The sequence below is a fragment of the Pempheris klunzingeri genome, chromosome 5 (assembly GCF_042242105.1).
Source record: "Pempheris klunzingeri isolate RE-2024b chromosome 5, fPemKlu1.hap1, whole genome shotgun sequence".
In the NCBI taxonomy this organism is placed as follows: domain Eukaryota; kingdom Metazoa; phylum Chordata; class Actinopteri; order Acropomatiformes; family Pempheridae; genus Pempheris; species Pempheris klunzingeri.
This window is the reverse complement of record NC_092016.1, coordinates 2,094,905-2,122,591: the sequence shown is the minus strand read 5'-3', so window position 1 is coordinate 2,122,591 and position 27,687 is coordinate 2,094,905. Positions and strand designations below refer to the sequence as shown.

Sequence of the window (27,687 nt, the reverse complement as noted above, 5' to 3'; positions counted from 1 at the left end):
ACACTGTTTAACTCATCATGTGTTTGAATAGATGTTGATTTTTTTCTTTCCTGCTCCATCAGAGTGTGAGAGAGTCCACCTGAGACCAGCAGAGTCCACCAGAGTCCACCAGAGTCCACCTGAGACCAGCAGAGTCCACCAGAGTCCACCAGAGACCACTAGAGTCCACCAGAGTCCACCAGAGACCAGCAGAGTCTCAACACAACATGATTTTTATCTGCTTCATTGGTGAGTAGGAAGGAAGGAAGGAAGGAAGAGGAAAAGGATCCAGAGGTGAAGAAAGTTGGGGCGTTTGTGTAATATCATTTTAGAAATCTGTTTATCACCCAGGTAGGAAGTATCAGGTGTATTGATCCAGGTATCAGCTTTCTATTGAAACTCTCTGATGTTTCCCCAGAGTGATTTATTTTAATATTCTTTATGTCTTCCGAAACATTTCAGATTCATTACTTCTGTCCCTCTGCAGCTCTTCTTCCAGCAGCTCGGCTCCAGGACCCCCAGGACCGGTGCCCCGATGGCTCCTGTTACCCCCAGCTCGGTGACCTGATGGTGGGCCGAGCGTCTCAGCTGTCAGCCTCGTCCACCTGCGGCCTGGACGGACCCCAGAACTACTGCATCATCGGATACCTGGAGGTCAGGGGTCACGTTATCAGAGATGTGATGAATTTAGACAAGCTGAGGGACCCTGGCAGAGACGTGAGGTCTTGCAGTGGTCTTGCAATGGAAACAGTGATGGGACAGATACGGGCTCTGCATCAGATGTGCAGCGAGTGGCCCTGTCCTTTAGTAATACTGACCTGTCTCGCTGTACATTATCAATACAGGATTGATATTCTTACTTTATTAATGACTTTATTGTTCTGTGCTGTCAACGTCAAGTCTTTTTCATCTGCTTCATTGTCTGTATTTCCTGTGACATTTCTACGACTTATAAAATTACCAAAGTAAAACATTCTCTATAGAAATGATTTAAAAATGATCAAAATAAAATATTCTCTAAATCATAACAAATTTTTAAAAAATCGCTGCAGTGAAGAAATTATCAAAATAAAATATTCTCTAAATTGTAAAAAAAAAAAAATTTAATCACTGCAGTGAAGAAATTATCAATTCCTGTGTTCCTGTGTTCCTGTTCCTATGTTCCTGTGTTCCTATGTTCCTATGTTCCTGTGTTCCTGTGTTCCTGTGTTCCTGTGTTCCTGTTCCTATGTTCCTGTGTTCCTGTGTTCCTGTTCCTATGTTCCTGTGTTCCTGTGTTCCCGTGTTCCCGTGTTCCTGTATGTTTGTACAGCATGCAGCTGAACTCTTGTTCTCTTTGTGTGTTCTACCTGACGTGTTCCTGGCTCCGGCTCTGACTTTCATACTGGAACATGTTCTGATCTGTCACTTTATGATCCGACGCCGTTCTCTCCACCCTGTGGAATTGTTCCTCCTCCTCATTCCTGCATTTTTCCCCCCTTCTTTTCCCTCCGAGCTCGTCTCTGCAGAATTTACTATCTTTATTCTATTTCTTAACGTTCCCCCGAATTAAACACTAATTTGTAGGATAATTGATCGGACGGATTAGATTCAGGTTCCACTCATTGTTTCACTTCTCTGACCAACAGAACTCTGCTTCAATTTAAATGATCCACTGCTTTCAGTCAGATAAATATATGACTGTTCTCTACTGCTCTGTTCTTAAATAGTCTCTACTGTTCTGTTCTCTACTGCTCTGTTCTTTACTTCTCTGTTCTCTACTGCCCTGTTCTTTACTGTTCTGTTCTTTACTGTTCTGTTCTCTACTGTTCTGTTTTTTACTGCTCTGTTCTCTACTGTTCTGTTCTCTACTGTTCTGTTCTTTACTGTTCTGTTCTTTACTGTTCTGTTCTCTACTGTTCTGTTCTTTACTGTTCGGTTCTTTACTGTTCGTTTCTCTACTGTTCTGTTCTCTACTGTTCGGTTCTTTACTGTTCGGTTCTTTACTGTTCTGTTCTCTACTGTTCGGTTCTTTATTGTTTGTTTCTTTACTGTTCTGTTCTTAAATAGTCTCTACTGTTCTGTTTTCTACTGTTCTGTTCTCTACTGTTCTTTTCTTTACTGTTCTGTTCTTAAATAGTCTCTACTGTTCTGTTTTTTACTGTTCTGTTCTCTACTGTTCTTTTCTTTACTGTTCGGTTCTTTACTGCTCTGTTCTTAAATAGTCTCTACTGTTCTGTTCTCTACTGTTCTGTTCTTTACTTCTCTGTTCTCTACTGCCCTGTTCTTTACTGTTCTGTTCTTAAATAGTCTCTACTGTTCTGTTCTCTACTGTTCTGTTCTTTACTGTTCTGTTCTTTACTGTTCTGTTCTTTACTGTTCTGTTCTCTACTGTTGTTTTTTACTGCTCTGTTCTCTACTGTTCTGTTCTCTACTGTTCTGTTCTTTACTGTTCTGTTCTTTACTGTTCTGTTCTCTACTGTTCTGTTCTTTACTGTTCGGTTCTTTACTGTTCGTTTCTCTACTGTTCTGTTCTCTATTGTTCGGTTCTTTACTGTTCGGTTCTTTACTGTTCTGTTCTCTACTGTTCGGTTCTTTATTGTTTGTTTCTTTACTGTTCTGTTCTTAAATAGTCTCTACTGTTCTGTTTTCTACTGTTCTGTTCTCTACTGTTCTTTTCTTTACTGTTCTGTTCTTAAATAGTCTCTACTGTTCTGTTTTTTACTGTTCTGTTCTCTACTGTTCTTTTCTTTACTGTTCGGTTCTTTACTGCTCTGTTCTTAAATAGTCTCTACTGTTCTGTTCTCTACTGTTCTTTTCTTTACTGTTCTGTTCTCTACTGTTCTTTTCTTTACTGTTAGGTTCTTTACTGCTCTGTTCTTAAATAGTCTCTACTGTTCTGTTCTTTTGTCTGCTGTTCTTTTAAATGGCCTTTACTGTTCTCTACTGTTCTGTTCTTAAATGGCCTTTACTGTTCTCTACTGCTCTGTTCTTTACTTCTCTCTGATGTTCTTTGCTTTACTGTTCTGTTCTTTAGTGGTTTGTTCTGTACTGCTCTGTTCTCTACGGTTCTTTACTTCTCTGTTCCTGGTCTGTGCTGTTCTATTCTTTAGTCCTGTCAGATTTTATTTATACAGCACAGAATAACGAATCACAGCCTTCTGTTCTTGGACCCTTATTTCAGATCATATATAATAAATAACATCAATTAAATTGTAAAAAGTATATAAAGTCAAATATTCTCTGCTCTGTAAACATGATTTGTTGTGATGAGTCATTCAGTTTGGTTTAACGTGTCTTCGTCCACCAGGGGGAGCAGAAATGTTTCACTTGTGACTCTCGGCTGCCGTACAATCGCTACAGCAACCCCGACAGCCACCTCATCGAGAACGTCATCACCACCTTCGACCCCGAGAGAAAAATGAAGTGGTGGCAATCTGAGAACGGTGAGTTTAGAAAAAAAAAAAAAAAGAACGGTCCAATCAGAGCGCAGGACGCCTCAGAAGCAGATCAATCGCTTATAAAATATGAATCACAGTTTTCAGTTGAAGACTGTTTGTAAAATGTGGAAGTAGCCAACCGCCATTTTGAAGCCTCGAGTGTCGCTTTACGGCGGCAGCCATCTTGTTTTTTTGGAGCCAGAAGTGACATTCATACCACGAAGTGGGGAGTTTTTACTCGACAGTGTCGCCTGATGCTGATGTTCTTGAATCGCTGTGTCTCTCTTAATTAAAGAGTTACCTGCTCTTTTAGGATGAATTGACACTATGTAAATAAAAACTGATTAATTGATTGATGACCACCTCTGATTGGTTAGTCTTAACGTAGCCCCGCCCTAAAGCCCTCCCCGCTCTTCTTGGTCTATTTTCCTCTAAATGGGACCATAATTTACTTTTCGGAACTAAAAGCTTCGTCCACGTCTTTCCTGCACTCTTTGCTCTAAACACTGCGTTCACTGTGACGTCTGGGAAATGTAGGAGCATTCAAACATCAGGCCAATAGACCCACTGGTCCACTGTAGGGGCAATAAAGACCGCAGCAAAGGTTCATTATATTATAATGAATATAATAATTATGTTTACTGCCTCATGTGTGTTGACTGCTGTCGTCTGCAGGAGTTCATCAGGTCAGCATCCGGCTGGATCTGGAGACCATGTTCCAGTTAAGTCACCTGGTCCTCACCTTCAAGGTAAAACACCAAACACCTTTACATTATGTAAATTTACAGGTGGTGACTCAGTGACTTCTCCAACTCTGATTGGCTGATGTGATGTTTCACTCCTCTAGTTTCTCTTTGACTTTTCGATATATCAGGATTACTCTGTTTCTGTTTTTAATGCAAATATTTCTAAATTGTGGGTCAGCGTGGATGTCATCTATGTATAAAATGTTTAAAAATGTTTATTTGATCTCATCACACAACATGTCGGACACCTCCGTTTGATGTTTATATTGATTTTCACACTTTATTAACTGCTGACTGAACATGATTCACAGCTCAAAACACAACCAGGCCTGAGCCAGAATGCCGGTAGAGAGACCCTGTGATGTCACTTCCTGTGCTCTCTGTCTGCAGAGTTATCGTCCGGCGGCCATGTTGGTGGAGCGTTCAAAGGATTTGGGACGCAGCTGGAAGGTTTTTCGTTACTTTGCAGACGATTGTTCGCTTCATTTCCCCTCGGTGTCGGCTCAGCCGGCCGATAGCATCGACGACGTCGTCTGCGACAGCCGATACTCCGGATCAGAGCCGTCCACTGACGGGGAGGTAACACGTTCAACTCAACTTTATTCATACACAGAACACACACACACACACAGACAGACATAAATCTGTGTCATATTCAGAGGATGTGTTGTTCTGTGTGTCCACCAGGTGGTGCTGAAAGCTCTGGATCCCATCTTTGAAATTGGAAACCCGTACGCACCAAACATCCAGGGTGAGGCGACATTTACTCCAGAGAATCCCGCTCTCTGATTGGCCGTCAGATGGGCGATAAAATCATACACAACGAATGGCTCAGGTCATCAATTAAACCAACATAACCATAGAGTTTACTCACCCTAACCTGACTACAGACAGACTTTAAAACAACCACAGCGATTTTCATGTACACTGAATACTATTACTACTACTGTACTCACTCTAAACATGTTTTTCTAATGGTGCTCCTCAGATCTGATCACCCTAACAAATATCCGCATTAACTTCACGCATCTCTTCACGCTGGGCGACACTCTGCTGGCTCGAAGACGCAGGAACCCTCAGGACAAATATTACTACGCTCTTTACAACATGGTGGTCCGAGGCAGCTGCTTCTGTAACGGACACGCCAGCCAGTGCACACCCGTGGATCCAGGACGGGGGGACGTGTTCAGCCAGGCTGGCATGGTACGGAACAGCATTAGTACGATGCTGAGCAGGTCTGGGTTAGTTTACGATGTGTCTGCACTGGTTCTGATCAGATCTGTGCCGATCAGTCTTGCAGATCCCTGTGATCCTCTGAGGTGTTTCTGGGTGTTAACATGTGAACTCCTTCACCTTGTTCACCTCGTGGTGCCTTTAGGTGTCTGCAGTTATTTAACAAACTGAGTGAGAAAAGACGACAGAAACTGTAAGAATATTAACATAAAGATAAATACGCTCATTTATTGACAATCTAGCATCAAACACATCAACGTTTTCTGTGCCGATTTAAATATTTCTCCCGATCGGAGAGTGTTTAAGTAGTTTAATAGTTACATACATGAACTTTTTACTTTACACCAGCGACTCCACTGGCTCCAAACAGAAGTCTGATTGGATGGAAGTCAATGAGGATGTTCATTTAGTAAGTTATGGTCCCATTTAGAGGAAGATAAACGATATCTTGTGGCTAACCAATCAGTGGCAGGTCATGCCTAAACCTAACCAATCAGAGCCAGGGGGCCAAGTCTGGCTCCAAAGAAAAACCAAGATGGCGACGCCTATAATGCCAAATCAACCCCCCAGGAGGTGCAACAGCCTGTGAAGCCAGTTTTCTTCTGGGCCAAACCATGTAGTTACAACAATAGCATCAGTCACATGATGGCATTGAGCTTAAGAAAACGTTTTCCCATAGACTTAAATTGTTTTTGAGGATCACAATCCCTTCAATATAACTCATTTCACCATCCAAGTTTGATCCATTCAGTATGATAACCTGTAGAAAGACTGGAGGAGTCTCCTGATTATATAATTTTTTACATCTGTCCAAGTTAGAGCACAGCTAAAGCGGGAGTTAGCTAGCTTGGCTAACTCTACGGAGCCCTTACTTCTGCAGAGAATATGCAGTGCCTTTCATCCAGATAATTTCTTTACAGTTTACTTTTTAGCTTCATTCGCCGCTGAGTAACTTTAACAGGAATGAACGGAGACATTTTGTGTCCAGTTGTTTTTATACATCAAGATGGCAAACGACAAACCAAAAGTATCTAAAACCAAATGTCCACTGTTGTTGTGACATTTTAGAGTCGAGGACTGATCAAATCAAACTGTGACTGCACGAACACACGCGTTAAAGCTAGCTAACAATCCACGTAAAGATGTTTTTCTGTTCTTCAGGTTCATGGCCGATGTGTTTGTCAGCACGACACGGCCGGAGAGAACTGCGAGAGGTGTCAGGACTTTCACCACGACTCCCCCTGGAGGCCTGGAGGAGGAAGCACAGCCAACATCTGCAGGAGTAAAAAAAAACATAAAGAATAATTTTCTTTTTATGGTGATAGAAAACCTAAAACAGTAGAAATCAGTAGAATATAAGATATAATCTGTAGGAGAGAGAGTTATTTTTATATTTTACAGTTTGTAGAGCTGGACTGTAACTAAGTACTTAAGTAACTAACAACTTTAAAGTGTCCTCCACTACATCTCACTACATCTTTTTACCGGACTACATCTGTCTGGCAGCTTTGGTTAGTTTACAGTTGACAGTTTTTTCACCCCCTTCATGTCAGATTGTGAACGTTTGTGATAAACTGAAGTATGAACCAAGAATTCTCCTCCTTAAACTAACTAATAGCCTCTTGGTCGACTGGAAAATGTTTCGTCACTGAGCTGAAAACAGCTGAAAGCAAGTTTTACGACTTTTCAGAGACTTTTCTCACATGACAGCGACGACACAAACATGTGATGATCCATGATGCACTGCTGTAGATTAAACTACCCAACAAAGTAGTTAAAATTAACTCGACTTTAAACAGCAATAAAATGTGACATGGACATTAAGGCAGCAGAAATATTAATCCACAAACATTTTGTTGATGATACTCACCTTCAGTACTTTTGAATGCAGTACTTGTACTTGTAGTGGAGTATTTTGGTATTGTGGTATTAAAATATCTGAATATTTCTTCCACCACTGATAATTTTTATGCAGTACTTTAAATATATTTTTATTTTTCAAATAGTTTGAAGTCTAAAATCAGAACTACATCCCTCAAAAATAATTTGGTTTTTTTTCTTTATTTAACTTATTTAATCTTTTTTCTTCTTACAAAAGTTTAGTTTTAGTAGTTTTTTATCAGTAATGACAAAATGATGAATGTTCATTGTTTTTTTAAGTATGAATTCATCTCGTTTTCAGTTTGTAATCATGTGTTTGGCGTCTCTCTCTCTCTCTCTCTCTCTCTCAGGGTGTAACTGTCACGGCCACTCGGACTCGTGTCACTTCGACGCCGCTCGTTTTGCAGCGACAGGAGGCACGAGCGGCGGCGTCTGTGACAACTGCCGCCACGACAGGACGGGGCCTCAGTGTGAACAATGTCGGCCATTTCTGTATCAGGATCCACAGAGAGCGACGGACGACCCACACGCCTGCATACGTACAATTCAACTGCTTTCTTTGTTTTTTACTCTAATGCGTTTTACAGTTTACTTTATTCAGACATACAAAATCCACAATAAATAACGCTTACACCTGAGAAACACATTGAAAACTGTTTTCAAATATATAATGTAGTCTGAGTTTGTAGGTTTAGCTCGTAGCATTAATGTCCAAAACATTTACACTACTCACAAAAAGTTAGAGATATTCGACTTTCAGGTGAAATATATGGAAAATGTAAAAAGTGAATGCTACAGTGATATTATATCATGAAAGTAGGACATTTAAGTAGAAGCATGCACTGGTGATTTTATTCATCTTAAACAATGTATTTAAAGAAAATCTACCAACAGTGGTAGGTATACCACAACAAAACATGTTCAGTGTCTCAATAAATTGGGATGTGGCCAAAGGACGTCCACTCCTCTCCTTTCTGTGACTCTTCCAGTCTCTGTATCACTGTTCCAACCTCCTGATGACACTCTGTGACCCTCTAAGCTCAGTGAACACCTCCGTCTGAGGACTTCCTGTTTGAAGCCTCCAGTGTTGAGGTGCTGCTGATCAACTGTTAGGTGTCGTCTTGGTCTCATGATGTCAGAATGTGAACAGCAGGATGAGGAGGACTGTTTAAATACCAATTCTAACTGAAGCAGGAAATGTATTGGTGGATTCATGGATCAAACCTGTTGTGAATGTTGCTGTTAAGCTTCTTGTTAGAGAACAGCAGCTGGTGCAGAAAGTACTGAGACACTGAACAGTTGGACATGTGCATTCAAAGGTTTAGAGAAGGTCACATTAAGTTCACCTGGAAAGGTTAGAATGCATTTTAGGTTCATCCTGAAATTTCACCTGAAAGCTGAACATCCCTAACTTTTAGTGAGGAGTGTGTGTCATTTATGTGTTATCGTTATTTTACTTTGTAACTGAGAGTATAATGATCGATGACTCCAGGATAAGAACACACGTAGAGCACATTTGTCCACAGAGAAAAACCAAAAGACAAACAAACATTTCTCTGAATTAATAAAAAACAAGATTAAACATAACCGTGAACACAAACAGGTGGATCAACACGACTGGAGGAAATCTGTGTATGAAATACCCAACGTCGTGATGTAATATGACCATCGATGTTGTTGCTGCATTGCATTTTCTTGTGTCGTTAAACTGACCATAGCATTGTTTTTAGCAAAACTTTGTGGATAATAACTGGTATCTGGTACTTTTTTTTCTGTATGACCTCCATTGAGGTACCAAGTGAGCTGAGTTTTCTTATTCACTCAACCCAGATTTTTAAAGCAATGCCAGCCTGTAAAACTACACCGTGTTCAACTGATGAAGTGCATGCATGTAAAGAGCACAAACCCTTCGATATGCTGTTTTAAGAATAAGAGTAGAGCAGCTCGTTTAAGGAACAGGGCAGTGTCTAAGGAGTGTGTGGTTGAGCAAATGAGTGATGTGAACAAAGCTGTCAGATTTGGCGGTAAATGTAGAGTGAAGGTTGCTCTCTGTCGGCGAAGACAGGAAGTTAACACCTCTGTTGTTCCTGTGTGGTCGTGTTGTGCTGGCTACTATCTACTTTATCTAAGTACCTGCTACTATAAGAGCCGAGTTGAGCTGTATCATGTCGTGCAAACAGCATTATAGTGCAGCACGTTCTGCATCTGAGGCCACAGTTTTGTTTATATCTGGTCTTGACAGTTGGTGTAACAGATCCAAACAGATTCAGAGCTACACTCATAACCTTTTCCTGTGCTTCAGCGTGTGACTGCGACCCCGCCGGTTCTCAGGGCGGCGGCCTGTGTGACCCTCTGCGCGGTCAGTGTATCTGCAAAGACAACGTGGAGGGTCAACGCTGCGATCGCTGCAGACATGGCTTCTTCAGCCTGAGGCAGGACGACCCGGCCGGCTGTCAGGGTGAGAAGGGACATCCATTTGACCTATTTTAGCTTCTTTTTTTTATATAAAAGCAAACAGAAAGAAGCTCAATGTTCATCATGTTTGTCTGACTGTGTGTTTTTCAGAGTGCAGGTGCAATGTTTTGGGAAGTATCGGGTGTGATCCGGTGACAGGAAGCTGTGAATGCAACCGTTTGGCGACTGGACCGCAGTGTGATCGATGCCTGGTAGGTTCCATCTTCAAGAACATCTGCTGCATGTTTCTCCACATAAAAAGTGAATAAATACTGTTTACATTAACTGCAGGAACATTTTTACAGCCTACAGATGTTTCGGTAATTCTTTAAAAAGTCATATTTTAAATGCGTCTCTGTGTGTTTTGTGTTCAGGCAGGTTTCTGGGGTTTGGGAAACTCCGCGGTCAGATGTTCGCCCTGCGACTGCGACATCGGAGGAGCTCAAGGCACCATGTGTGTTCCTGCTTTTAAGAGATATATATATATATATTTTAAGATAGATTAATGATGAAGGTCAGGTCAGGTTTATCCCTAAAGTCTGCAGTTATGGTGACAACAGAAACTCAACAATAAAAACAGGATGAACCCCGAATTTAATCCTGTAACTCACTGATCTGTGTGGTGAAGTGCTCAACAACAACAGATAATAACCAGTTAATAACTTAGTTTAAATGTTAATAATCACTTTATAACAGTAAATGAGAGTTAATAATCATTATACAATCAGTTTATAACAGTTTAAAACAGCTATTAATCAGTTTATAATAGCTAATAGCAGTTAATAATCAGTACATAATAATCTAAAACAGTTTATAACAACATCGTAGTTTTGAACAGTTGATAACAAACAAATGACAATTAATAATTACAGTTAATAACAGTTTATAACCAGTTATTAATCTACTGTTGCCAGTTTAAAACATTAATAGTTTTTACTAACTTTATGAGCATTTATTAATAATTTACAACCAGGGCAGTTTACAACAATTAATAATAGTTTATAACAACTGTACAACCAGTTTATGACCAGTTAATTATCAGTTAATGACTAACCGTTAGTAACAGCTATTAATCAGCTGATAACAGTGATAACCAATTAAGGACCGTTTATAACGTTAATAATAGTTAATAAGCAATTTATAACTAGTAAGTAACAGTTTGTAACAGTTAATAATCATTCAAACTGAATTAATAATCCGTTTATAACCAGTAAATAAACAGTTTATAACAGATTATTAACTGATTAACTGTCATAAACTGATTAATAACACGTAATAACAGGTAATAACCAGTTTATAACCAGTTTATAACTGAGATGAGCTGAAAACAGATCCAAGTGAACAGGAAGGATCATCAAAAAACAGTTTAAACTGATCCAGTGACTGAAAGCAGCTGAAGTGTCTCACTTCCTGTCTCTTCAGGTGTTCACCTGAGGACGGACAGTGTCGCTGTTTAAACAACATGGTGGGTCGGCGCTGCTCTGACCCCGCCCCCGGCCACTTCCTGCCTCCACTGGACTACTTCCTGTATGAGGCGGAGCTCGCCGCGCCGCTGTATGGAGGAAGCTCTTCTTCTCCTCCTCCTCCTCCTTCTCCTCCTCCTCATCCTCCTCCTCCTCCTCAGTCTCTCTCTTCTTCTCTGGTAATGATGAGTAAATGTGACAATCAGAGAGTATTAGTAGAATTAGTATTAATGAGTATACTAACAGTATTTATGTGTATACTAACAGTATTTATGTGTATACTAACAGTATTAATGTGTATACTAACAGTATTTATGTGTATACTAACAGTATTTATGTGTATACTAACAGTATTAATGTGTATACTAACAGTATTAATGTGTATACTAACAGTATTAATGTGTATACTAACAGTATTTATGTGTATACTAACAGTATTAATGTGTATACTAACAGTATTAATGTGTATACTAACAGTATTAATGTGTATACTAACAGTATTAATGTGTATACTAACAGTATTAATGTGTATACTAACAGTATTTATGTGTATACTAACAGTATTAATGTGTGTACTAACAGTATTTATACAGTATTAATGTGTATATTAACAGTATTTATGTGTGTACTAACAGTATTTATGTGTATAATGTGTGTGAGCAGTATTTCAAAGCAGTAGTATTTGTAGCAGTAGTATTTGTGTGTAGTTTGCATGCAGTATTTGTGTGTTTTACATGTAGTATTTGTGTTTTACATGTAGTATTTGTGTTTTACATGCAGTATTTGTGTGTTTTACATGCAGTATTTGTGTTTTACATGCAGTATTTGTGTGTTTTACATGCAGTATTTGTGTTTTACATGCAGTATTTGTGTGTTTTACATGCAGTATTTGTGTGTATTTCCAGGTGAGCCCCGGTGTTCTACCAGAGTGTGAGCAGTATTACAGAGCGCAGGGTTACGACTTTAAGTTCTCTAACGGACGAGTCGTTTTGGTTCGGAGGAGTCGCCGACTCGCCCGCCGGAGGAGACAGGGACAGGTGAGACACCTTTGATCAGGTGGGGGGGGGGGGGCCCAGTCTGACCTGTGAGCCAATCAGATCGTCCTCCTCGGTTCTGAGTATCACTGATGTTGGTTTCCGTCCCGCAGCAGAGCAGCATCCCTCTGGATCCGGGTCACGCCCTGCAGATCATTCCCCGTCAGAGGACAGGTGATCGGCCGATCACCTGGTCTGGCCTGGGATTCGTCAGAGTGTTGGACGGGGCGGGGCTTAGGTTCACCGTGGACAACCTCCCAACATCGATGGAATACCAGATGGCGATCCGCTACGAGCCGGAGGTTAGGATTTTCTGGTCCTGGTCCTGGTCCTGGTCCTGGTCCTGATTCTGGTTCTGGTCCTGGTTCTGGTCCTGATTCTGGTCCTGGTCCAGCTTCTGTGCTAACTGAAGGCTAACTGCTAAGCTAACACTGGCTGATGAGGACCAGAGCTTTAATTTTCAGATATTAAATGATGAAAATTCTTTTTAAACTATAAACAAAAAAAAGGAAAATAACAAAAATAGTATAAGATTTAAACACTTAAGACTTTAGAGATATTATTTAATGTTAAATCTTTCTTCCTGTATTTCGCATAACGTCAGCTGATCTTCCTCTGCAGTCTCCATCTGATTGGCTGGCTTCAGTCAGCATCATCACACTGTCGCCGGGCAACGGCGGCTGCAGCAGCGACCCAACAGGAAGTAAAACTCTGATTCTCCCGGGAAACTCCAGGTGAGGCGCCGTCAGTATTCAGCAGAGACTGTTCACCTGCAGAAAAGGTGACACGATGGCAACAAAAAACAGCTTTTCCATCGTTTCAATGTTCAGAACAGCCTGCTGATTGGCTGGTAGGAGGTCACATGATCAACATGACATCACATTTTATGACATCACAAAGGGAGCCAAATCTAAACAGAGCGTTTTCACACACATTTACTGACAGATGGAGCGGGAGAAACGGAGAGAGGACGGTCTCTAAAGGTCTCTAAAGGTCTCTAAAGGCCCCGGGGACACGTATATATGTTGAAAAGACATTTAAAAAGTGCATTTTGGATTTTAAAGCATGCACACGTCATGAATCATGACCTGACAAAACCTGTCACCTGTCAGCAGGACGCTCCCTCCTTCGTCTGACGCCTCGAACACTGCACCCTGAATTGTTTTTCTGCTGTTTATTTTCTGCTGTTGTCTCTGTGATAACTTTGTAGTGTGCGACTATGTGCAGCGTTATGGTGATAAACCTTCAAACACGCTTTCTCTCACTGTGGTAAATAACTCCACCTTGTGGCCGGAAACAGTGAAGAGTATTTATCACGAATCACTGTTATAACTACTGCTGTTTCCTGTTTATGGTTAAAAGAAACCACAGGCTTTGTTCCAGACTGTGTGACGCTGCCAAAACCAAAAATGCATAAAGAAATAAACACATGACTCAATAAATAAATGAATACACCAATTAATATCATCAAAAATGTTATTAAATATGTGTTGGCTTTGATTAATATATAAGCTGTTACATAATTTAATATTTCTATTTATTTACTTTCCCATTTGATTTCCATTTAATTTAATCTATTAATTTATTCATTTAAAATATATTTATTCATGTGTTTCACACCTATTTAATGTTCCAGTATGCATTTCTGGCTCATTATGCAAATAAGCGGTCTGTGATGTTGATAAAAATAATTAGTTGAATAGATAAGTAAATGGGAAAGTCAATAGAGGAATGAATAAATACAGAAGCAAATGAAAACAGAAATATCAATTTATGCCGGATTATATAAATTAATCAATGCCTAAATTTATTTCTACTCTCATATTTTGGTCTATTTAATGGAATATTAATATATTAATATTAATATATTCATTGAGTCGTATATTTATATATTTTTGATTTTGGCAGTTTCGTTCCTTCGGTTCACAAACTGCTGAGGAAGGTCTTATTTTGTTTTTAAAATTAAAAGGACATATTTTTATCACCTTCTAATAACAATTATTGATCATATGTCATGTATTTGATCAGACTGAAGGGTCAATACTAGAGCCAGAGACCAGCTTGGGTGTCATGTCTTCACTGAGGTCTTCACTGAGGTCTTCACTGAGGTCTTTACTGAGGTCTTCACTGAGGTCTTTACTGAGGTCTTCACTGAGGTCTTTACTGAGGTCTTTACTGAGGTCTTTACTGAGGTCTTTACTGAGGTCTTTACTGAGGTCTTTACTGAGGTCTTCACTGAGGTCTTTACTGAGGTCTTCACTGAGGTCTTCACTGAGGTCTTTACTGAGGTCTTTACTGAGGTCTTTACTGAGGTCTTTACTGAGGTCTTCACTGAGGTCTTTACTGAGGTCTTTACTGAGGTCTTTACTGAGGTCTTTACTGAGGTCTTTACTGAGGTCTTCACTGAGGTCTTTACTGAGGTCTTTACTGAGGTCTTTACTGAGGTCTTTACTGAGGTCTTCACTGAGGTCTTTACTGAGGTCTTTACTGAGGTCTTCACTGTGGTCTTTACTGAGGTCTTCACTGAGGTCTTTACTGAGGTCTTCACTGAGGTCTTTACTGAGGTCTTTACTGTGGTCTTCACTGTGGTCTTCACTGAGGTCTTTAATGAGGTCTTTACTGAGGTCTTCACTGTGGTCTTTACTGAGGTCTTTACTGAGGTCTTCACTGTGGTCTTCACTGAGGTCTTTACTGAGGTCTTTACTGAGGTCTTCACTGAGGTCTTTACTGAGGTCTTTACTGAGGTCTTTACTGAGGTCTTCACTGAGGTCTTTACTGAGGTCTTTACTGAGGTCTTCACTGTGGTCTTTACTGAGGTCTTCACTGAGGTCTTTACTGAGGTCTTCACTGAGGTCTTTACTGAGGTCTTTACTGAGGTCTTCACTGTGGTCTTTACTGAGGTCTTTACTGAGGTCTTTACTGAGGTCTTCACTGTGGTCTTCACTGAGGTCTTTACTGAGGTCTTTACTGAGGTCTTCACTGAGGTCTTTACTGAGGTCTTCACTGTGGTCTTCACTGAGGTCTTTACTGAGGTCTTCACTGAGGTCTTTACTGAGGTCTTTACTGAGGTCTTCACTGAGGTCTTTACTGAGGTCTTCACTGTGGTCTTCACTGAGGTCTTTACTGAGGTCTTCACTGAGGTCTTTACTGAGGTCTTCACTGAGGTCTTCACTGTGGTCTTCACTGAGGTCTTCACTGAGGTCTTTACTGAGGTCTTCACTGAGGTCTTTACTGAGGTCTTCACTGAGGTCTTCACTGAGGTCTTCACTGAGGTCTTTACTGAGGTCTTCACTGAGGTCTTCACTGAGGTCTTTACTGAGGTCTTCACTGAGGTCTTTACTGAGGTCTTTACTGAGGTCTTCACTGAGGTCTTTACTGAGGTCTTTACTGAGGTCTTTACTGAGGTCTTCACTGAGGTCTTCACTGAGGTCTTTACTGAGGTCTTCACTGAGGTCTTTACTGAGGTCTTCACTGTGGTCTTCACTGAGGTCTTTACTGAGGTCTTCACTGAGGTCTTTACTGAGGTCTTTACTGAGGTCTTCACTGAGGTCTTTACTGAGGTCTTCACTGTGGTCTTCACTGAGGTCTTTACTGAGGTCTTCACTGAGGTCTTTACTGAGGTCTTCACTGAGGTCTTCACTGTGGTCTTCACTGAGGTCTTCACTGAGGTCTTTACTGAGGTCTTCACTGAGGTCTTTACTGAGGTCTTCACTGAGGTCTTCACTGAGGTCTTCACTGAGGTCTTTACTGAGGTCTTCACTGAGGTCTTCACTGAGGTCTTTACTGAGGTCTTCACTGAGGTCTTTACTGAGGTCTTTACTGAGGTCTTCACTGAGGTCTTCACTGTGGTCTTCACTGAGGTCTTCACTGAGGTCTTTACTGAGGTCTTCACTGAGGTCTTTACTGAGGTCTTCACTGAGGTCTTCACTGAGGTCTTCACTGAGGTCTTTACTGAGGTCTTCACTGAGGTCTTCACTGAGGTCTTTACTGAGGTCTTCACTGAGGTCTTTACTGTGGTCTTCACTGTGGTCTTCACTGAGGTCTTTACTCTTGCTGTTGTCTTCAGAGGGGCTGTTCTGGACTCTCCAGTGTGTCTGAACGCAGGCGGCCGCTACTTTGTGGACGTCATCTTTCACAAGCAGCAGCGATCTGACGGCTCCTCCAGCTCACACGTCCTGATCGACTCGGTGAGGAGGTCCTCCTCTGTTCACCTGGAAACTAATCCAGTTCACACTTGTGGTGCAGAGACAGTAAAGCAAGAATTTAAAAGCTTCAGGTGGAGTTTAATGATGCGTTCAGGATCCTGCTAAAGAGTTTAACTCATATGTTTGTGACGAGGAATGTTCTCACTTTTCAGGCTGTGTTAAGGAATTTTATGTGCTAGTTTACGAAATAATAACAGGCTTATCTGAGTCCACAACACTGCTATCGTTGTTTTCCTTGTGTTTTATTATGTTTTTATGTAGTTATGGACTAATGTGTGTGAAGTAAAGTTATGATGATGATGACAGCAGCTGTCCAATCACAAACAGGGTCCATTTATCACCTTTATAGATTAAGAACACATGAGTAAAGGAGAAAGGAACTCATTAAACAGAGCGTCTGTCCAACAAACACCAGTTAACATCACGTGGTTTTTAGTAAATATGATGTATGTTGTTTTTTTTCTCAGATGGGTCTGATTCCCAGTATCGAGTCTGTCCGAGACTTCTGCTCCCAGAGTGACCTCGACTCTTTCCGCCGCTTCCGCTGCACTGGGTTGGCGGCCGAGCTCGGGCCACAGGAGGCTCTACCGGAGGTCTGTGAGGGTCTCATCGGGAGCATGTCGGCGCGAATCCACAACGGAGCCGTTCGTAAGCAGTTCAACACATCGACACAAATCCTGTAATCATTCACGAGTGGTCAACACTTAAACATCAAGTCCCAACGGCGACAGAAAGCTGCTCACCTCTGGGTTCTGTCTCAGGTTTCTTCCTGTTAAAGAGGAGTTTTCTTCTTGCCATTTTCTCCTCTTGCTCATGTTGAGATTCTTGGATCCTCAATTTTGAATTCTTGAATCACCGAGTGTCCCTTAATTAAAGAGTTTGGTCTTTATGAAGTGTCTTGAGATAACTTTTGTTAAACACAAAGTAGATCAACATTTAGACATGAATACGGAGCAGAGCTGTTTATAAGTAGTTCAACACAAATCTAATCTTTCATAAGTGGTCAACACTTTAACATTAAGTCACAACGATGCTGTTCCTAAGGTTTCTTCCTGTTAAAGTCTTTTCTTGCCATTTTCTGTGGAGACTCTTGAATCCTGGGTGTCTCTCCTGCTCTTTATAAAGTGTTTCAAGATATATTTTGTCATGAATTGGTGCTAAATAATGATTGATTGATTGATTAAAACACAAATCCACAACAGAACCACCACAATCCAGTCGATCGTAAGCATTTAGAATAGAATAGAATAGAGTTTATTGCCTTTTGTATGAGTAAGACAGGTACATGGGGATTCTTGTGCGTGTCTCTGGATCAATTTAGTAACAAAACAAAACAAAAGGTGCAGAATAAAAAGTAAAAGCAGCAATGAAAGTCTACATTTAAACACATGATCCACAGCTGAAACACTAGTGGATCAACATGAATCTGGAGCAGAGGCATTTTTAGTTTTGTGGTTCAATACATTGATACAAATCCACATCCTAATCATGCATAAGTAGTTCAACACTTAAACACAAATACATAACTGTTGGTAAGTAGTTTAATCCATAACTAAATCTTCAGTCACACAAAACACCACATTAGTGATATTTAATAACTTTTAACATTAATTTCTGTTGGTTTCCGTCTCGTCAGCTTGCAGGTGTAACACCGTCGGCTCTCTCGGACCGTCCTGCTCTAAACTGGGAGGGATCTGTGAATGTAAACCTAATGTGATCGGCCGCTGCTGTGACACCTGTGCATCCCTGACGTTTGGCTTCGGACCTGCCGGCTGCACACGTGAGGATCTGGCACGACCGCATCCCCAAAACCACCTCTGACAGGATGCACCACGATGACGGTTGTATAATTTATAGGACCATGATGATTTTTTTTCTTTCTCTGCTGTTGTATTCGCAGCATGTGAGTGTGACTCTCGTGGTTCGACGTCGCAGCTGTGTGATCAGGTCAGAGGTCAGTGTGCGTGCCGTCCGGAGGTAGCCGGTCGGCGCTGTGATCGCTGCCAGAGAGGTTACTGGGGTTTCCCGCTATGTCGACCCTGTGAATGTAACAGACTGTCGGAGGTGTGTGACGAAGAGACCGGACTGTGTCTGAACTGCAGGGAGCACGCCACCGGACCAAACTGTGACAGGTTATATATTTATATATCATAATATACCTGGAAATGTATTTATATATCATAATATACCTGGAGATGTATTTATATATATCAGAATATACCTCATAAAATACCCACCGGACCAAACTGTGACAGGTTATGTACATTTATATGTATCATAAAACCCCTAAAAATATATTTATATATATCAGAATATACCTCATAATATACCCTCTGGACCAAACTGTGACAGGTTATATATTTATATATCATAATATACCTGAAGAAGAGATACCTAAAACATTATTATTAGATATCATAATACACCTAAAATATGTAACACCTGACCACACTGTTACAGGTTATAGATATTTATATGTATCATAATATATCTGAAGATCTATTTATATGTATCAGAATATACCTCATAATATACCCACCGGACCAAACTGTGACAGGTTATATATTTATATATCATAATATACCTAAAGATTTATTTATATATATCATTATATACCTAAAGATATATATTTATATATCATAATATACCTAAAAGTATATACCGTGGAACCAAACTGTGACCGTTATAGATATTTATTTATCATAATATACCTGAGATATATTAACATATATCAGAATATACCTCATAATATACCACCCAACCAAACTGTGACAGGTTATGTATATTTATATGTATCATAAAACCCCTAAAAATATATTTATATATATCAGAATATACCTAAAAGTATACACTACTGAGCCAAACTCCTATTACTGGAGTGTAATATTTTATATATCTCATAATATACTTTCCAATAATTAATCCATATCAATAATAAAGAAATGACACCTACTGTTACTAACATCCTCATGACATCGTTACATGTTCTCCCTGTATGATGACACACCTGTGTTGCTGATGCAGGTGTTTGGAGGGTTACTATGGTAACCCCGTCTCCAGACAGCCCTGTCAGCCCTGCCTGTGTCCGGACGTCCAGGGCAGCGGACGGTTCTTTGCCACCTCCTGCCAAAACAACCCACAATCCCGCAGTTTGATCTGTAACTGCAGAGAGGGGCACACAGGTAGGGGCCGACCTCTCACCTTTTTCTTTTACCTGTCCGTGTGTGACCTCAGAGAGTCAGTGTGCAGGTGTGTGAGAGCGTTTGACAGCAGAGGGCAGCAGAGCGTGTCCCAACGATAGGAAAAGACTGACTGTGACTCCCTCAGGTCCACGCTGCGACAGGTGCAGCCCTGGTTTCTATGGCGACCTGCTGTTGCCAGGCGCCCGCTGCAAGGAGTGTCCCTGCAACGGCAACATCCGACCTGACGACCGTGACGCCTGCGACAGCCTGACGGGGGAGTGCCTGCGGTGCCTGCACAACACGATGGGACCAAACTGCCAAAACTGCAAACCTGGTTACTACGGCAGCGCCCTGGTGCAGGACTGCAAAGGTAAAGAGTATTAAAACACGATGACCATAGAAGACGAAGTGTTTTAAGGACTGGACGTGGCCTCCAGGTCCCAAAGGTGAAGCCAAAGCTGAGGAGTCTTTCCAACAGAAGGCAGATTGGATGGAAGTCGACTTCTCGCTTGATTTATTTGCTCAGTGAACATTTTGCTAATGAGTTCATGGTCTCAATAGTTTCAAGTCTTCATCAATACAGCAGGATGTTCTTTTAGTAAATTATGGTCCAATTTAGGGTAAAACAGATCATAAGGTGGGGGGGGGGGGGGCTTTAGGGCAGGACGACCTTGTGAATAAGCAATCAGAGGGGGGGGTCAGGCCTAAACCTAGCCAATCAGACACAAGGGCGCCTGACAAAAGGAGCGTCTGTGCTCTCAGGAGTTTGGTTTCTAGAGCTAAAATGAGCCTGACTGTCATCTATTTGGCTCCAGGACCCGAAACAAGTCCACCTCCTTCCAGCAGAGCCAGTTTTTACAGTCAGGGATCGGCACATTAAGGCCCCCACCATCACCAGGCTGGGGTCTCTGGCCACCATCTCCTCCCAGAAGGGGGCCCCGATCTCCCTGTTCTGAGCAAGGTCACTCTATCACAAAGTCGCTGTATCATAAATCGGCTTTCATATTGCTCAGTCCGACCCCTTGCCCCTTAAAACACAGCTCCCATGATTATGGTAGAACATTAACCCCCCCACCGTGTTAAGGTGGTGATAAAAAAATACCCAAAACACTGAAAACATTCATACATGAATCAGGAAAACAAAGGATTTAAAGTTCTTGCATGTTGGATTTATACATTTTGTGTCAAACTGAATATTTCCACGTGTATCTGATTGAGGATATATGTAATATATTCATTGTGTGTATTTCCCAGAGTGCTCCTGTGACCGGCGGGGGACGGCGGTGACTCAGTGTCCTCTGGGGAGTCCCTGTTTCTGCGATGAGAAGACGGGACAGTGTCCCTGCAGGAGGGGGGTGGTGGGCGTCCTCTGCGACGAGTGTGAGGACGGATACTGGAACCTGAACGGGACGTCGGGGTGTCAGCCCTGCAGCTGTGACCCGGCGAACTCCCTCTCCAACGTCTGCGACAAGGCAAGCAACCGGCTGCTGTTTACATCACAACACACGATCACATGAAGCACACTTATGTTGTGATGTGTAACCAGAAGGGATAAAAACAGGGATAATAAGTTTATGTAGCTGAAATGTGGCCTTTCCAGAGAAGTTTTTCACAATAAAAGACAAATGAGAGACATAAAATGGAGACACGCTGTAAAAGTAATAAATAGTAGATGGACGACTGGTTATAAAACATTGAATTGATGAAGTGGTGATGCCTTCAGGTGACGGGACAGTGTCCGTGCCGTACTGAGTTTGGAGGAAGACAGTGTGACGAATGTGGAGAAAATCATTTTGGGAATCCAGACCTGCAGTGTGTCTGTGAGTGAGGACGCAAACACACCTCCAACGTCATCTTTGACCCTTTTCTGTGACAGACGTCTGTGTTGTTTTTGTGTTTAAACTCGCCACTTCTCGTTCTCAGCGTGTGACTGCAACACGGAGGGTACCGAGCGCCCGTCGTGTGACCCTGAAACCGGCGAGTGTATCTGTCGAGAAGGCGTCACCGGTATCCTCTGTGACGAATGCGCCCCCGGCTACAGCTCGATGTTCCCGGCCTGTGAGAAGTGCCACCCCTGCAACGCACTCTGGACCGAAAACGTCACCGACGTCCGGCGAGCCGGCCAGAGGATGAAGACCTTCATCCCTCGCCAAGGCGATGACCTGCATCCCGGAGTCAGTCGTCAACGGCAACAGATGCTGGAGATGCACTCCAAGCTGGACGGCCTCGCCAACCTGACTGGACTCTCTTCACCAAAAGTGGAGAAGATGGAGAAGCTGTGTTTGATGATCGGGTGAATTCTCCAGTGATCAATTTAAAGGAACATTCTGTAGTTTTACAGCCTCAATAAACCCACAAATAAACTTCAGATATGAAAGAAGTTGAACTCATCGAATAAAACATTTTTAAACGTCCTCACAGGAAGCTGAAAGACACCATTGACCCGAACACGATCCTGATGGACCCGTCTCCTCTCCTCAACACTGAAATCGACAACATTCATCAGGAGTTCAAGAAGCTGCTGAACAATCTGAAGGAGAAACTCATCGAGGATCCGGACGATGACGACGAGTACCTGGAGGGTACAGAGATGTTTGTCTTGTAATATTTTAACTTATTTAAAAGATAAATGGTCCCTGGAGTTTTTTCTCCTGCCTCTGATTGGTTAGGTTTAGGAATGACCCACGTCTGATTGTTTACAATGTAGTCCTGCCCAAAATTATAATTCAACATCTGTTTTACTCTAAATGGGACCATAATTTACCATATGAACACCAACCAGCCATTGAGACCACAAACTCGTAAGAAAAATGTATGTTCAGGACCAGATGAACTCCAGTCAAGTGTGACAAAAATTTCACAAGAATCAAAGAAACCGGAAGCATCTGAGCTCAGATTCTCCTGATTATATAGAAGGTTTTCTGCATGGAGGGTTGATTACAGTGAGAACAAACTTCTTCTTTAGTTTATTTCTGACCGCAGTGTCTCCTCTGATTCTGTAGAGCTGCTGGATGAGATCGAGAAGCTTCACAGAGCCTTCATGTCGGACGAGAAGAGGGTGAGAAACGCCAACAAAGCTGTGGAGGACTCCATGGACACCAGGCAGGAAGTCAAACACAAACTGAGCACGTGTAGCAGCAGAGGAGACCTGGCGCAGCTGGGGAAGAAGGTCAAAGAGCTCAGCGTGGAGAATCTCAACCGGAAGGTGACATATATTTAAACCTGGGTCCTATTTATACACATTTTTAGTTTCAAAAATAAATGGTAGGTACAAAAAGTGCTTGTTTTAGCCACTGAAAGGCTCAGATTGTTATTTTAACCTGTAAGATCCTTTTTGTTTAACCAGAAACAGCCATTTTATTGCTTGGCTTAAAGCCACCAGACTGCATTGAAAAAAATATAAATTTTACCTTACAGAACACAGGAGTTGCTGGTCCACCACTACCCTGATTGGTTAGTTAGTTTGTGTTATTGTGACACTTGTGTGACTCTATTTAAGTTAGTCTGGATCCAGGCTAATGAGTTAAAACATCAAAGTCACTGCAAGTAGACTAGCAACTCCTGTGATCTGCAATGTAAAATCCCTGTTTTTTTAAATGGAGTCTGGTGGCTTTGAACTGAATAATATACAGCTGTCTAGTTAAACAAAGAGAATCTTCCAGGTCTATCTCTGTAGGGATCCTTTCCATAATAACTCAAAATAAGTAAATATAGAGCCCCTATCCTTTCATAATCACAGTCAGGCAAGTGAGCCTCTTCGTGCCTTTTAACCAGCATGTTGTGGTCTGGTGCAGGTCTGTGGAGGACCAGGTAAGAACGACTGTTCGGGATGTGGTGGAGCTCTGTGTGGTCTGGATCAGGGGAAAAGGAAATGTGGAGGTCCAAACTGTGACGGCGTCGTTCCTGTTAGTCAGAGAGCTTCAGACTTGGCAGAGAGAACGAGGGACCAACTCATCTCGCTCCCATCCAGACTGCAGGAGTCCAAGAACAAGGCAGGTTTACACTGGGAGGACTGGGAGGACTGGTGTTGGTGCAGTCCTGTTTTTTAACAAGGGTGTTTGAAACCAAACGGTCAGTAATACGTGGATCAGTCGACATAAACGTTATAACTGTTCATTCTGTGTCAGATCAATGATGCCAAACAGGTGGCTCAGGACACCAAAGACAAGGCTAAAGACCTGCAGAACCGGATCAACGACGGCATTGACTCCTTCGAGAGAGAGAAGAACAAAACCAAGGAGCTCATCCAGCGAGTCAAAAACTACCTGAGAGGTCAGTCCTCACCTCACCTGGAGGATTCAGGTTCAGTCAGTTTAAAGATGTTGAGATTCTCCTGATATAAGCAGTCAGTGTTTTCAGATTGAGCTCCAAGTCAGATATGATGTTTGCAAGTCTAAAACTGATGAATATAGCAACTCGAGTAAGAGTTTCATACTGATATTGGACTGTGACAACGACCTTCGTACAGCTGAAACATAATTATTCTTCATATTTGCTCCACGGCAGATGAGATGGTTCCTCCAGCCGACATTGAGAAAATGGCCCAAGCCGTTCTGAAAATCGAGCTGCCACGATCCCCTGATCAGATCCGATCAATGATCAAGGAAATCAACGATCTGCTGTCCAACGTTACCAGTTTCCAAGACAACCTCAAGAACCTGGAGGAGCAGGCTGCGGCCGCCAATGACCTGCTGAAGAAAGCTAAGGAACTGAAGTCAGTGCCTGAAGCATGAGATAATCAATTATCAATTAGAAGAAACTTAGAATAAAACACAAAGCTTAGAATAAAGCATGAAACATCCGTTAGCTCCCTGAAACCACTAAACATCTGTGACCTCTGTGATGTGTATAATAAATATGAAACAAAGCATTAAGCTTTAAATAAAACAGGAAACTTCACACTCAGCTGTCCAAAAAACACAAAACTTTAAAGCAGCAGTCTCGTAGATCTCCAGTTTGGTCTGTTTAGCCGCGCATGTGGTGATAAGCAGGAATCGCAGAGGTGTTTTTGGACCTCACTGCTGCTGTCAATAAAAGGGCCTCAGTCACCGTCACTGGCCGATAGATGGTGACCTTTATTTAGATTTGTTTAATTGAAAATCTTTTCTTATAATAAATAACACATGAAATATTTGCTAAAAATGAAACACAAAGCTTTAACACAACCTCTGTGGCGGATGGATCCTTTCGGTTTGTTTTGGCCTCCTGACTTCATCGAGAAATCCTGGTATTTTGAAGCTGTGTTGTTGCCGTTTCTTGTTTTCTAGGGAGCGGACAAAGAGCATCGACGCGAAGAAGATCAGCAAAGAACTTTATGACGCAGAGAAAGCTCAGGAAAAAGCCAACGACGACCTGGAAATAGCCAGCAAGGACAGAGGCTTGACCAAAGACCGAGCCCAGAAAGTAAAGACTAAAAACATGTCGTGCATCTCAAAAATCATTTGAGTTCATCCCTGTTCAGCCTGTGGTCGATGTGTTTGATCATGTTTTCTTCTCCCTGTCGTGTTTCAGATCAAAGACAAACTGGACGACATCGAGGCGAAGCTGATGAACCGTCGACCTGAAGATCTGCAGGACGAGATCGAAGCTCTGAAGAACAAGACCGCACAGAACAGAGAGATGGCCGGAGACGCTCTAGTGGCTGCAGGCGCTGCTTTAAACAACAGCACTGACACAGAAACAGTAAGATTGAAACTACAGTAAGATTTAAACTACAGCAGTGACACAGAAACAGTAAGATTTAAACTACAGCAGTGACACAGAAACAGTAAGATTTAAACTACAGTAAGATTTAAACTACAGTAAGATTTAAACTGCAGCAGTGACACAGAAACAGTAAGATTTAAACTACAGCAGTGACACAGAAACAATAAGATTTAAACTGCTGTAAGATTTAAACTACAGCACTGACACAGAAACAGTAAGATTTAAACTACAGTAAGATTTAAACTGCAGTAAGATTTAAACTACAGCACTGACACAGAAACAGTAAAATTTAAACTACAGTGAGATTTAAACTACAGCAGTGACACGGAAACAGTAAAATTTAAACTACAGTAAGATTTAAACTGCAGTAAGATTTAAACTACAGCAGTGACACGGAAACAGTAAGATTTAAACTACAGTAAGATTTAAACTGCAGTAAGATTTAAACTACAGCAGTGACACAGAAACAGTAAGATTTAAACTACAGTAAGATTTAAACTACAGCACTGACACAGAAACAGTAAGATTTAAACTACAGCAGTGACACAGAAACAGTAAGATTTAAACTACAGTAAGATTTAAACTACAGCAGTGACTCAGAAACAGTAAGATTTAAACTACAGTGAGATTTAAACTACAGCAGTGACACAGAAACAGTAAGATTTAAACTACAGTAAGATTTAAACTACAGTAAGATTTAAACTACAGCAGTGACTCAGAAACAGTAAGATTTAAACTACAGTGAGATTTAAACTACAGCACTGACACAGAAACAGTAAGATTTAAACTACATTAAGAGATACCGTAAGATTTAAACTACAGCACTGACACAGAAACAGTAAGATTTAAAGATTCAAACTACAGTAAGATTTAAACTACAGCACTGACACAGAAACGGTAAGATTTAAACTACAGTAAGATTTAAACTACAGCACTGACACAGAAACCGTACGATTTAAACTACAGTAAAGACAGAAACAGTAAGATTTAAACTACAGTAAAGACAGAAACAGTAAGATTTAAACTACAGTAAGATTTAAACTACAGCAGTGACACAGAAACAGTAAGATGTAAACTACAGTAAAGACAGAAACAGTAAGATTTAAACTACAGTAAAGACAGAAACAGTAAGATTTAAACTACAGCAGTGACACAGAAACAGTAAGATTTAAACTACAGTAAAGACAGAAACAGTAAGATTTAAACTACAGTAAAGACAGAAACAGTAAGATTTAAACTACAGTAAAGACAGAAACAGTAAGATTTAAACTACAGTAAAGACAGAAACAGTAAGATTTAAACTACAGTAAAGACAGAAACAGTAAGATGTAAACTACAGTAACATGTGCTTTAACAGCAGTGTGACTCTTAACAGGAGCTGGACAACGTGAAGAAGCAGTTTGAGCTTCTAAAGGAGAAAAATGCGAATAAGACGGATCAGGGTGAAGCTGAAAAACAGCTGAAGAACATCATAAAGGAGGCGGAGAAGATGAAGAAACAGGTGGAGGACAAGCTGAAACAGATACAAGGTAGTATTAGTACTTTCATTAGTATTGTCTTTATATTATCACTGTTAAAGCAACAGAATCAGCGAGAGAAATAAATACTGGCAGCATCAGCCGAGCTGCGGTATTATCTAAAGACTACAGTCGTAGTATGTGCAGTACTAGTACACATTGTGTGTATATTTGTGTATTCTGTGTTACCAGATCTGGAGGATAAGATAAAGCAGCAGATCAAGAGCAAAGAGGACAAAGCAGCTGAAGTCTCCAAGTTGTTGGAGGCGGTGGATGCACTTCGACAGGAAATCTCCAAACGAGCCGAAGGATACGCCACCTGTAGCTCATAGATACTACAAAAAGTACCACACACTGAAACACAGGTCCTCATAAATACTACTGAGAACTACATACTGAAACACAGGTCCTCATAAATACTACTGAGAACTACCTACTGAAATACAGGTCCTCATAAATACTACTGAGAACTACCTACTGAAATACAGGTCCTCATAAATACTACTGAGAACTACATACTGAAATACAGGTCCTCATAAATACTACTGAGTATTACATACTGAAATACAGGTCCTCATAAATACTACTGAGTATTACATACTGAAACACAGGTCCTCATAAATACTACTGAGTATTACATACTGAAATACAGGTCCTCATAAATACTACTGAGAACTACATACTGAAACACAGGTCCTCATAAATACTACTGAGTATTACATACTGAAACACAGGTCCTCATAAATACTACTGAGTATTACATACTGAAATACAGGTCCTCATAAATACTACTGAGAACTACACACTGAAACACAGGTCCTCATAAATACTACTGAGAACTACATACTGAAACACAGGTCCTCATAAA

At 41.2% G+C, this 27,687-nt stretch overlaps 1 protein-coding gene across 1 annotated transcript; it reads left to right on the top strand.

The window, feature by feature from the left end:
- Nucleotides 1-197: 197 nt before the first annotated feature.
- On the top strand, nucleotides 198-27,687 carry lamb4 (laminin, beta 4). The gene is made up of 34 exons (XM_070831533.1): nucleotides 198-228; nucleotides 467-633; nucleotides 3,269-3,404; nucleotides 4,074-4,147; nucleotides 4,535-4,723; nucleotides 4,832-4,895; nucleotides 5,133-5,347; nucleotides 6,539-6,659; nucleotides 7,609-7,797; nucleotides 9,561-9,716; nucleotides 9,824-9,924; nucleotides 10,087-10,166; nucleotides 11,135-11,354; nucleotides 12,081-12,212; nucleotides 12,326-12,511; nucleotides 12,831-12,943; nucleotides 16,276-16,396; nucleotides 16,882-17,062; nucleotides 18,051-18,194; nucleotides 18,315-18,546; nucleotides 19,439-19,596; nucleotides 19,742-19,966; nucleotides 20,851-21,068; nucleotides 21,320-21,416; nucleotides 21,520-21,889; nucleotides 22,018-22,178; nucleotides 22,599-22,801; nucleotides 23,391-23,588; nucleotides 23,724-23,868; nucleotides 24,103-24,310; nucleotides 24,864-24,999; nucleotides 25,108-25,278; nucleotides 26,678-26,831; nucleotides 27,012-27,687. Exons 1-34 carry the CDS (start codon nucleotides 207-209, stop codon nucleotides 27,149-27,151), a joined length of 5,427 nt encoding a protein of 1,808 aa, XP_070687634.1. The 5' UTR covers nucleotides 198-206; the 3' UTR covers nucleotides 27,152-27,687.